Genomic DNA, 13,299 nt, shown 5'->3' with positions numbered 1-13,299 from the left:
CTCTGTCTGTCAATATGCCTAGAAATCACATAAAAATTTTCCTTTAAAGTGCTGGAAAACCCTTTGCTTATCCTTAGGGATTGGTGTGTTTCTTTTCAAGGATCATGAGAACCATTTAATTGTATGCTTACTTTATTTTTCCTAAGGCAGCCAGAATATTAAAACCAAATATTTCATTTAATTGTAGTTACCATGTAGGGCCATATGGCTTATGCATCTGGCCCATCCACCCTCACCTGGTCTTTACATTCCATTTCAATTAATAAATTCCCTTGTCTCGCTATTTCATTAAATATATACCTTAAAACACCTTAAATCTTTTTGAGGTAGGTATAAGTAACTAAGTGATTTGTTCCCATTATTATTATCAGCTTCTAAATGACACTACGCAAGCAAATTTAGTCTCCATTGGAATAAATATTCCCAATAGATTTATTATATAAGAACCAATTTTAGAAATAAAGGGAAGTATGACGTTGTTGTTTTGATAAATGAACCAAGAGTGACATGAGTCACTGTTGTTTTAAGACCTCAAGGAAAGCAATTTTAAAATCCCTATCAATGTTAAAATGGATCATGGAAGGCAGGGACATCTGTCTAAATCACTATGTACATACTTTCCATCAAAACAGGCTTTTAGTAAATGCTTTCTTGCAAAGATGATCAGAGATATCACTGAGAAAGGGGTGTTATTGTTAGCCTTTCATTCACTCCAATGCACCTACCTAGCAAGGGATCTGGTATAAGAAAAGAACCCCCTTTTCTCCCAGTTCAATGTAAACCAGAAAAGAGAAGCTTCCAGCAAGCTTCTGTCCTTCCATGGAATTGCTTCCTTCCCTCTCTCCACCCCTTCCTCTCTCTCCCTCATGAAAGGAAGAGTGATCTGCCTGGTGACACTGATGACAGCTTGGCATCCCTCACCACATTTCTTTACTGGGTAGAGTCACTGTGCTTGGCATGTCCTTGTGTCTCCAGGTCTAAGTTCAGGGTAGTGATGTTCTGCTCCAGTCTACAAGCACTAGGCAGATCAGAGAGGCAAAGCTTTACTTTCTCTTTATTGTATGATTACTGAGCCTGTAAGACAGGTTTACAAGCCTTCATGTAGCTGGATACGTTAAGGTTTGCAAAGCTTATTTTCATAAACTGAGTTTTCCTTGCAGATGCGTCCTTGGATTTTCATTTGGGGAAGAAAAATGTACCATGTGTTATCTTCAGTTTTACTATTAATAAAGTACACACTTTAATCCTCATTTGGCTCCACTATGGTTGAGGTGACAATGTAGATATAGAAATTTCCTCCCTAAATTTTTCCTCTCTCCATTAGTATACTTTAAATATTGTGTTACATTTCATCTTTACATGATAATTAGGTAAACAAATTCTTGTTCCTTTTTTACTTTCCAGTTTAAGAAGAAAGACCTTAAGAACAGTAAGAAGGTTCACTTCCAAAGTTTGAGGGAAAGGCGTAATAGTTATCCTCAAGTATTTACAGATTTACTCTTTGAGATCCCAGAGGGGGAAAAGGGCCCAAGAATGAGGAGTAGTGGAAGGCAGATATAAGGAATAAATAATCCAAAGCGCTGCTTCAAATTTTAATGGAATGTCCATGACACTGGAGATGTCCACGTAAAGGCTGAACAACAACTAGTTAGGATGTTTTAGAAAAGATCTCAGCAGTAGAGTGGTCGAGATAAACTATTCTCATCTATGATTCTATGATTTTTACAAAGTTCTAATGAATTGGGGAAGCACCTTTCTATAAACTGGAGTAACAAATTATGCTGTGCATGATTTTCAATAACTTTCTCATAATAATTCATAAAGTACCTTTAGAACTGGAACAAAGAGACAGAATAATCAGGCAATTGTGTTAATGAAAGATAAGAGTTACCTGTCTGGAGAAAGACTCTGGAAATAATTGTCCGACACAATGGGCAGGGAGTGTTTGCAGGATTGTCTTTGGCAAGAGTCCGTAAGCAGGGTTCACAGAAGATGTGGTGGCAAGGGTAACACATGTAGGGGTTGAAATAAACATCCAGACACACTGCACAGATGTAGCCTTCCTTTTCCTCTGCATATTCATTGTCATCATCTGTGCTCATCTCATTATTCAAAGTCTGCAAAACATGAGCAAAAACAATTTTTCTTAGTTCAGTATTTGATTGGTTTCCTTGAGAAAGAGAGACTGACTTTACATTTGGTTAAAATGAATAAAAATATTTATGAGAAGCATGTATATTTGTTTCTGAGGTGTAATTAAAGTGACAGAAATGCTACCTTAGAAAGTAAGAAGAAACTGGAAACATAGATGAAAAACCCAGAAGTCTTTCTTATTCTTTTTAGTATTTTTATATAATGCTAAATATTAAAATACAGTACCTAAACACATTAAGTATACCTGTATCTCTATTTAACCAGCACTTGTTAAGTAAGCGTCAGGTCCCAGGAGTACAGATTCCCCATTTATCCCTCTCCCACCACAACAACTAAGCTGACTGTCCCAAGGTTACAGAGCCTCGCATGGGCACCCACATGAAGAGAGGTGAGGGCAAGGATATCAAACTTCATCTTCATATCATGCACGGAACATTCTTTATTCTATTTTGCACCTTCCTGGACTTCAAAGCCAAGAAAAGGCCAAAGCCAAAGCTATGTCAGGAAGTAGATAAGCCAAGGAAACTTGCAGTAATTTTGGGATAAGCCTTGCAGCTGGGAAATATGATAAGCCCATCCTCCTTTCCAAATGGAAAGAAACTACTAAGTAGTTAGGAAAAGAGGCATTCAAGTTGGCAGCACAAGTCTGGTAGCAGAATTCCTGTTACTTAACATTACAATTTCCTCATCTCTGAGGATGCTGTGAGAAGTAAATGAGGTAATCCATGTAAAGTGTTTAGCACAGTGCCTGATACATAACAAATACTCAAAACTATTAACCACAGCTAACCTTCTCCTCTTCCTTTTTCACAGGCTCTGTAGAGCCTACAGAAATTTTCCTCACACCCGGCCTGACCTCAGTCCACTGAGGCACAATGGGAATCTCTGTGGAGGAGAAGCTTTTCTCCTCGCTTTGATGGTTGTGAAATATGGAGATCAATGACGAATTTGAGTGGGCCTCGGGTTGAATAAATATTTTTAAGTTACATGAGATGTAAAAGTTATATAAATGAGCCAAACAGAACCTTGAGAATACATAAAAACCTTTCTACTGGATAAGCTATTATTTGATTTATCCAGATGGCTTTGCTTTCTTTCTGCCAGGCTCATTCTGCCACCTGTTGGTAATTTCTGTTTTTATGAAGGACACATTTCAGTCTTTAGCTGATTCTTTATTGGTTGTCTAATTTTTCTTATAAACTTGTAAGCATTTTTATTTCATTTAGTTATTTGTGTTCACTGGTTAGATGTGTTGCAAATATTTTTCCTTTTCTCTGGTTTGCTTTTTCACTCTTTTCACAGTGTCTTTTGATGAAATGAAGTTCATAATTTTAAAGAACATTTTTCCTTTATGGTTAATATTTTTTGTATCTTATTTAAGATCTCTTACCCTTTCCCAAGGTCATTAAGATAGAAGTATATTGCATTTAATAATATTCATCATCCTATAATCTAACTGAAATTGATTTTCATGTATAGTGTAAATTAGGGGTAAATTTCATTTTTATTTTTTATGTAGTTATTAATTGGTACAGCTCATTTATTGCAAAGACTTGGTTTCCTCCACTGTTCTAAAGTGCCATGTTGTTATTAAGAGGCCAAAGAGGCATGAGTCAGCTTCTATTTTGTTCCATACTTTACTGTCTATTCCTATGCCATAATACAATCTCGTACTGTAGCCTTATAATAAACCTCAATATCTGGTAAAGGAAGTCTTTTCATCTTAATGCTTTCAGCCAAATCTACGATGCTTTCCTGACTTACCTTCATCAGTCTTTCAGCAGCATTTCCTAAGTAGACTAGGATCTCTTTCTTTCTTGCCACCTACTTAATGGTGCCTTCTTACATTTGTAATAAGATAAGACTCCTTTCAGTGCCCCACTGGACTCTGCATGGTTCAGTTCCAGCCTTCATTTTTATCCTCCATACTGAGCTACTCTCCAATTCACTGGTCTTCTAGCTTAACAAACACATCACTTTCCTGTCTTAAGGCCTTAAGACATGATGCTTTCCTCTTCCAAAAGGCCCCTACTCTATGTGGTTGACTATGAAACAGGTAACATTCTTCCCATCTCTCTATGTGCACCCACAGGCATTTCATTAAGATGCGGAGATTATTTTTCCACCCTCTGGATTTGGGCTCTGCCATGTGACTTGCTTTGGCCAATGGATCATTAGCAAACATGATGCAAATAAAGGCTTAACAAAAGCTTGTGCATTGGAATGATCCTTTCTTGCTGATCTTGGAAACCCTGAGTCTATTACCATATGAACAAGCCTAGGCTGGCCTGCTGAATAGTAAGTGACATATGGTCCAGCTACCACCACTGTGACTGCTGGAAACAAGCCATCCACCAGACAAGTGTGGGCAGAGCCAAGGATTATCACCTAACTGCAAATGTACAAGTGAGCCCAGATGACACCATGTGGAACAGAAATAAGCCATCACAGCTGAGCCCAGATCCAACTGCCAACTCAGAAAACTGTGAGTGAATATATAGGTGGTTGTTCTAAACAACTAAATTTTAGGGTGATTTGTTACATAACAAAAATTAGTTGGCATGGCCTTGTCTAATATGGCTAATTTTACCTCATTTTTAAAATCTTAGTTTAAATATCAACTTCCCCAAAGGATTTCACTGCTATTCTATCTAAAGTTGTTCGCTGTCACTACTACTTGACTGTTTCCTCATAATAAATTTTATTTGCCCATTCTTTTCTATTTCTCACAAAAGAATGTTAAGATAATAATGGGGAATGAAAAAATATGTATGTATGTATGTGTACACACACACACAAGCACACAGTTTTTTTCCCCAATGAAATAAGAGTAGGTCCTGCTTATGGGTGATCACATTCTCAAAATGCTCATAGGTTCAGCTTGTTAAATATTGTATTGATTTGTATCTTCCTGTGGGTATTTCTGTTGAGTGTTCTTAGGTATTCTTACAGGCCTTTTGGTTATCTCCAGCTAGGAAACAAGCATTCTGTGAAATCCCATATAACATACGTAAAGGTTAACACAGAGGGAATATGAAGTAAGTGTCCCTCACCAACAGAAAGCTTGTAGCTATGATTTGAACAATAATATAAAAAAACCTCCTGGAAAGGCAGCAAAATCCCCAATTTTTCTCATAATTATTGTCATATGACTATTCTGTCTTGAACTTAAAAGAAACTTGAAAAAGGAAAGTGGTAAATGGACAATTAGTACTGATTTGGGCACCCCAGATAATAAAAACATCTTTGGACCTAGATGCTTACTTACCTAAATTTTATTTCATAGTGAAAGCTTATTTTGTTTATATACACTCTCAGTATTATGTCTTGAGATTTGAAATAATTAACCTCAAAGAAACTCACGGCATAAAAAAATCATAATTTGAAGAACCTCTTAGATCAAATTATAGCCCAAATATTTGTACAGAATTTTATTTCTATGAAATAGTTTAACCCTACACATATAACAAAAGTGACTAGATTTCATTAAAATATACATAAAGAAACAAACTACTTGCTATTTAAAACACAACATTATTCTGGAAATAAACTTGAAGGCAGAAGTTTGAAAATAGAAAATGAGGTTAAAAACTATTCATCTATTAATCGAGCTAAGTGACTTAATCCCCAAAATAGATATAACACAAAGTCATCGAGGATCATCATCATCTAGGATTATTTAAAGGGACTGAAGAGGGTTAAGAGTTTTCACCATCCAGAGAATCGCACATATCTGGTAATAAAAACTGTTCTGCAAGGAGCCAAAAACAAAAACAAAAAAACCCCCAACTACCTCAGGGATAGAACTCCACTGGCTTTTTCTCCAAATTGGAGAAACGTATGGTTGTATAATAATAAATTTACTGTTGGATAGAATGGTTCTATTTTAAAAATTGCTCATTAAAAGATAAAATGTCAACCTGGAAGGAGGTTTTCTGGTTTTTTTTGAAGGAAGTTTTTAATAGGTATGCTTATGAACTCATCTTCATCTCCACAACATTTCAATTACCATAGATGGAGACCTCAAAAATGCTTATCAGAAATGGGGAGGGAACGTGAAAGATGGCTGGCTAGTTAAAAACAATTAAAATCCTCTCTGGAACGAGGTATGCCATTAGCAAATAATATAAAAATGTAAACTAGGCTAAACTAGACAGCAGAGTCAAGATTAAAAAAAAAAACTTAGTAAGTTCCTGACTGAAATAAAACTCTAAAATGGACTGCATACATAGAAGATGAATGAAACTTAGCTGAAAACAATTAATGTAAAGAAGAGATAGAGACTTAACTGACTAGATGTGGTTACTCAAAAAGCAAGTGAAACGTGAACTGCAGTATAGCGTGAGGTTATGTGCCTAATGTTGTATATGATCATATCATATTCTGAGGGACACAAATTAGAGTTATCCATAGAAATATACTGAAGCTCAGGGCAGCACCCCAATTACATACCTCATATGGAGTACTATAAGACTGAGGATATTCACTCAGAAAAATATTAAGAGGAGACAAGATATTCAAGATTTGTGTGAGAGATTGTAATTTTCCTCTGTATAATTCCCGTGATTAGAACTAAAAATGAAGGAATGTTATGAGAAGCTAGACTAAAATCGATTCTAAAAGAAATACCTATTCATCAACCAAAGTAATATGAACACAAGCAAAACATGTTCGCTCTTAAACAGTGCATCTACCACAGAGGTAAACATTTATCTGATGTTTCCTACCAAATTCTTTCAGACTTAGAAATAAGATGAAAGCTGTACATATTAACTAATTTCCTCAACACAATATTCCTATGAAGTAGGTACTATTATTATCATCATTTTCTAGAGCAAGGGGAACAAATATAGACAGCTCACTTACTGAAACTAGTGGTGAAGTCAGAATTTCAACCCAGCTAATCTGGGTCTGAAGTAACACTCTTCATCACCACATTCTTAAGTGAGTTAATATACTCTGAATAGTCCTAGCAGATAATAAATGTTAACTGATAATGATAATGATAATGATGGAGGTAAAAACAAAAATGAAAATTTAGATACGCTCTATAGGGAAGTTAGAAATATCAAGGTATCATCATCATAACTAGCAAATTAATATAATAAGTGCCCAAATGTCCAATTGTTTTTGGCCCCATGGAAATTATCCTACAAAGTCAACCAGACATACTCAAGTTACTTTCTAGAGGCTTCAGTGTAAGAAAAGGAGATAATAAGCTGATAAATAATACAAACAATGTTTAAAAAGTCAATAAAAATTAGTATAGAAATTAATAGGTCAAAAATTTTTATTAATAATAAGGAAAACAAAGCAGCAGTGACAGTTTATTTAAAATTATTGTGAATGCTGATGTATTTGGCCTTATTTCTTTACTTATTTTTTTTTCAAGAAGTGACAGTAGGGCAGTGGTTAAGAGCAAGACTCCAGAGCTAATCTCCACCCTCCCACCACTGGAAGTGTTTATTTTTTTCTTGAAGTATAGTTGATTTACAAAGTTGTGTTAGTTCTGGTGTATAGCACAGTGATTCAGAATGAATCCTTTATCATTGTAAGTTATTAAAAGATATTGAATATAGCTCCCTGTGCTATACAGTAGGACCTCGTTGTTTATCTATTTTATATACAGTAATTTGTATCTGCTACTAAACTCCTAATTCATCCCTCCCTCCCTGTTTCCCCTTTGGTAAGCAAAAGTTTGTTTTCTATGTCTGTGAGTCTGTTTCTGTTTTGTAAAGAAGTTCATTTGTATCACTTTTTAGATTCTATATATAAGTAATATTGTAAATTTGTCTTTCTCTGTTTGACTTCACTTAGTATGATAATCTCTAGGTCCATCCATGTTGCTGCAAATGGCATTACTTCATTCCTTTTATGGCTGAGCAGTATTCCACTGTGTGTGTGTGTGTGTGCGTGTGTACCAATCTTCTTTATCTATTTCTCTGTAGGTGAAAATCCATTCAAATATCGATGGATGTTTAGGTTGCTTTCATGTCTTGGCTATTATAAACAGTGCTGCTATAAACGATGGGGTGCATGTATCTTTTCGAATTATAGTTTTCTCCAGATAAAGATAAAGAAAGACGGACACTATATAATGATAAAAGGATCAATACAAAAAGAGGAAATTATAGTTGTTAACATACATGCACCCAATATAGGAGTGCCTAAACACATAAAACAAATACTAACAGACATAAAGGGAGAAATTGATGGGGACACAATAATAGTAGGAGACTTTAACACCCTACTAACATCACTGAACAGATCTTCCAGAAAGAAAATCAATAAGGTAACAGGGATCCTAAATGACACAACAAAATTGTTAGACTTAACTGGTATTTCTAGAGCCAATCTTGCTGGACTTTGCCACTATTGCCTGTATTACGTTACGCAAGATATTTAACTCCCTGGGGTCTCACTTTTTAGTATCTCCTAAGGTGGAGATACTAAAAGTACCTAGTTCATAAAGTTGAAAAGATTGAAAGAGTTAATATATACAACGCATTCATAAAAATTGCTATCTAAGTGTTTGCTGCTATTATATCCTATTCCTTTTTTCCTATTATTCTTAACTTTGAACAAAAACAGTTGAAGTTTAATATCTATATTCTCCCCCTTCTGAACAAGCTTTAGAATGCATTTAAACTGACTCCCCACTCAGAACAAAAAATGGCTCATATTGTATTGAAAACATCTGAATTTTATTTCTAAAATGTTAATAATTGCTTAAAGTTACTAAATAGCCAATGAGTCACGAATGAAATCAAAGATGAAATTTAAAAAATACCTGGAGACAAATGAAAAAAAATACAGAATGGTCCACAATCTATGGGACACAGCAAATCAGTTCTAAGAGGGAAGTTTATAGGAATGCAAACCTACCCCAGGAAAGAGAAAATGTTAAAAAACTGACCTAACCTTATGCCTAAAGGGTCTAGAAAATGAACAAACAAAACATAAAGTTAAAAAAAAAGGAGAGAAATAATAAAGATTAGAATAGAAATAAATGACATAGAGACTGAACAAACAATAGGAAAGATCAATGAAACTAAGAGCTAGTTCTTTGAAAAGATAACAATAACTGATAAACGTCTAGCCAGACTCATAGCCAAAAAGAAACAGTAAGACCCAAATAAAATCAGAAATGAAAAGGAAGAAGTTACAATCAACACTACAGAAACACAAAGGTTCATAAGAGATTACTATGACAAAGTTACATGCCAATAAAATGGACAACCTAGAAGAAATAGAAATTCCTAGAAATGTACAATTTATAAAACTGAATCAATAAAAAATACAAAATATGAACAGATCCATTATCAGTAATGAAGTTTAATCAGCAAAACAAACAAACAAACAAAAAACTCCCTCAAAACAAAAGTGCAGGGCCAGATGGCTTCACAGCTGAGTTCTACCTAACATTTAAGGAAGAGTTAATGCCTGTCCTTCTCAAATTATTCCAAAAAAAAACTGAAAAGGAAGGAACACTTATGAACCCATCATTCTGGTATAAAAATCAGACAAAGATTCCACAAAAAAAGGAAATTACAGGCCAACATCACTGATGAACACAGATGCAAAAGTCCTCAACAAAATATTAGCAACCCAAATTCAACAGTACGTTAAGAGGATCATACACCATGACTGAGTGGGATTCATCCCAGGGATGCAAGGATAGTTTAATATTCACCAATCAATCAATGTGATACACCACATTAACAAATTGAAGAATAAAAAAAATGACAATCTCAAGAGATGCAGAGAACTATTTTGACAAAATTCAGCTAACATCACAGTCAACAATGAAAATGTGAAAGCATTTCCTCTAATATCAGGAAGAAGACAAGGATGCCCACTGTCTCTACTTTTACTCAACATAGTGTCAGAAGTTCTAGCCATAGCAATCAGATAAGAAAAAGGAATAAAAGGAATCCAAATTGAACACGAAGAATTAAAACTGTCACTGTTTGCAGATGACATGATACTATACACAGAAAATCCTAAATATGTCATCAGAAACTATTAAAACAAATAAATGAATTTAGTAAAGTTACAGGATACAAAATTAATATACAGAAATCTGGTGCATTTTTCTACACTAACAATAATCTATCAGAAAAAGAAACTGATAAAACAATCCTATTTACAACTGCATATACCTAGGAATAAATCTAACTAAGGAAGCAAAAGATCTGTACCTAGAAAACTGTAAGATACTGATGAAAGAAACTGACACAAACAAAGGAAGGATATATAATGTTCATGGGTTGGAAGAACTAATATTGTTAAAATGACCATAGTGCCCAAGGAAATCTACAGGTTGAAGGCAATTCTCTATCAAAATACCAATGGCATTTTTTACAGAACTAGAACAAATAATTCTAAAATTTGTATCAGATTTTAAAAGACCCTGAAAAGCCAAAGGAATCTTGAGAAGAAGAAAGCTGGAGACATCATGCTTTCTGATTTCAAACTACACTACAAAGCTACAGTAGTCAAAACAGTATGATACTGGCACAAAAATAGACACATAGATCAATGAAACAGAAAAGAGAGCCCAGAAGTAAACTCTCACTTATATGGTCAATTAATCCATGACAAGAGGCAAGAATATATAATGGGAAAAAGACAGCTTCTTTCAATAAGTGGTGTTGGAAAAACCAGACAGCTGTATGCAAAAATAATTAAACTGGACTACTTTCTCACATCATATACAAAAATAAACTCAAAATGGATTAAAGACGTGCATGTAAAACCTGAAACTATAAAACTCCAAGAGGAAAGTAAAGGCAGTATGCTCTTTTACAGTCTTACCATTATATATATTTTTTGGATATATCTCTTCAGACAAGGAAAACAAAAGCAAAAATAAACAATGGGACCTCATCAAACTAAAAAGGTTTTGCACAGTGATGGAAACTGTCAAGAAAACAGAAAGGCAGCCTACCAAATGGGAAAAGATATTTGCAAACAATATATCGGATAAGTGGTTAATATCCAAAATACACAAAGAACTCATACAACTCAACATCAAAAATTTAAAACAGCAACTCAATTAAAAATGGGAAGAGGGCCTGAATAGACATTTTTCCAAAGAAGACATAAAGATGGACAACACATACATGAAAAGACAATGATCATCACTAATCACCCATGAAATGCAAATCAAAACTCAATGAGATATCACCTCATGCCTGTCAGAATGGCTATTATCAAAAGGACAGCAAATAACAAGTGTTGGTGAGGATGTGGAGAAAACAGAATCCTTGTGCACTACTGGCAGGACTGTAACTTGGTGCAGACACTATGAAAAACTGTATGAAGGTGACTCAAAAATTAAAAATAGAGCTATAACCTAGCAATTCCAATTTTGGGTATTTTCCCAAAGGAAACAAAAACACTAATTGAAAAAGATACATGTGGAATCAAAGAACAGATGTCTAAATATTAACACTAATTTTCAAATGCAGATTAACCAAGTCTCATTAAAATGAGACTGTGTCAGAAATGCCAGATAAGTTGCAAATCTTAAGACAACTTAAGTGAATACCGACTGCCTGAAGTACTTGGAGTGCTGTGTTTAAGTTCTGAGCTTGTTCTATGCTAGATGGGAAAGGTGTAATGGCTGCAAAGGGTAGAGAAGGAGAAATGACAGGAAGCATGTGAGGCATTTGCTATCCTTTGACTCACTGTAATTCTTTAAAGAAAGATTTAGGGATATTTTGGATTACTTTACCCAGTTAATGGTCACTCACTGTTTTAGGAAACTGGGAAATGTATATTTTCTTCCTACATATAGGTCATATGGTCTTTCTTTTTTCTTTTATCCTCATTAGTTTATATTAACCTCCCTTTCCAAAATATCTTTACCACTATGCTCACTAGACTTTCTGTATTTTCCTTCCATTAAAAAAATAAACATTTTAATATGTATGTTCATGTATAACTGAAAAATTGTGCTCTACACTGGAATTTGACACAACACTGTAAAATGCCTATAACTCAATAAAAAATATTTAAATAAATAAATAAACTTTTAAAATTTCTATTGTTTTTTACACTTCAACAGTATTTTTATCTTATCTTAAAAATTAGAACCTAAACTTTTCCAACATTCATGATTTTCTCTACTGAACCTGCCTTCCCACTGTGATATTATCAGTAAAATATTCTTTCAAATATTATTTTTAGATTCTCAAACTGAATAATAAGCATGTTACTATTTTGTGAATAAACAAAATAACCTATCAGAAAACAGATGATGATTCTTATTTAATTGGCCTCAATAAATGTATCTGAGGATTTAGGTTAGCTCTTTTCAAATCCAATAACTGTAAGTTACTTTATTAAAAAACTATGGAAATATAGTATGGCTACTTCTCCATACCCAATTATATCAGATTTCTTTATACCCAATTATCTACTTCCAGTCCCTATAAGGGGATAAAATTTGCCTACCCCATCAACATCAAGCTTAGCGACATAACTTGTTTTAGCCAAAGGAATATGAATGGAAGTGATGAAAACCTTGTCTAAGCAGATTTTTAAAGTCACTGCAAGGGTTTGCCATGGACTTTTATCTGGTCTTAATAATGTCATGTCCCAGATGGTGGCTGCTCCATCATTCTCGTACTCAGGATTAAGAAGTCACTAAAGTAGAGCAAAGCAAACATGTAATATGAAAAAGAAATAAGTATCTGTTGCTTGTAAGCCACTGGGATTTAGTGGTGGTTTGTTATTTCACTAACATGGTGACTAATACCAAAATTGGAATCAGGAGTAGAGATATTTCTGTAATACAGAGTGGTGAAACTTAGTGAGGAAAACCGTTATTAGGGGCTGGGAAAATGACAACCCATGTTATGCAGTGGTGATGCAGGTAAAACTGTCACTTGTGGTAAACTGGAAGGCATATGTTGAGCAAAGTAAGCTTACAGAAAATAACACCTTTGTTGCTAATGGCTCCATTTAACATGCTACAAGAAAGGTGAGCTCAGAAAGAATTGATCTGGTTTCAAACATCAATGGAAGGACAAGAGAATCCAGAAATTCTATGACTCAGCAGGTTGAAAGATACAATTGTTTCTCATACCCATCCAGTGAAAGATAAAGTTAACAAACGCTCTAAGAAACAAAGGCTGG

At 34.5% G+C, this 13,299-nt stretch overlaps 1 protein-coding gene across 1 annotated transcript in view; it reads right to left on the bottom strand.

The window, feature by feature from the left end:
* The window catches only part of RNF180 (ring finger protein 180), a 164,541-nt gene that overhangs the window by 45,474 nt on the left and 105,768 nt on the right, over window positions 1-13,299 (bottom strand). Inside the window, exon 5 of the mRNA XM_032468350.1 lies at window positions 1,892-2,117. Coding sequence (XP_032324241.1) covers window positions 1,892-2,117 — 226 coding nt within the window. The remainder of the gene's footprint in view (window positions 1-1,891; window positions 2,118-13,299) is intronic.

This window comes from Camelus ferus, chromosome 3 (genome assembly GCF_009834535.1).
Source record: "Camelus ferus isolate YT-003-E chromosome 3, BCGSAC_Cfer_1.0, whole genome shotgun sequence".
In the NCBI taxonomy this organism is placed as follows: domain Eukaryota; kingdom Metazoa; phylum Chordata; class Mammalia; order Artiodactyla; family Camelidae; genus Camelus; species Camelus ferus.
Note: the sequence above shows the minus strand (reverse complement) of the source record. Positions and strands in the feature narration are given on the sequence as shown.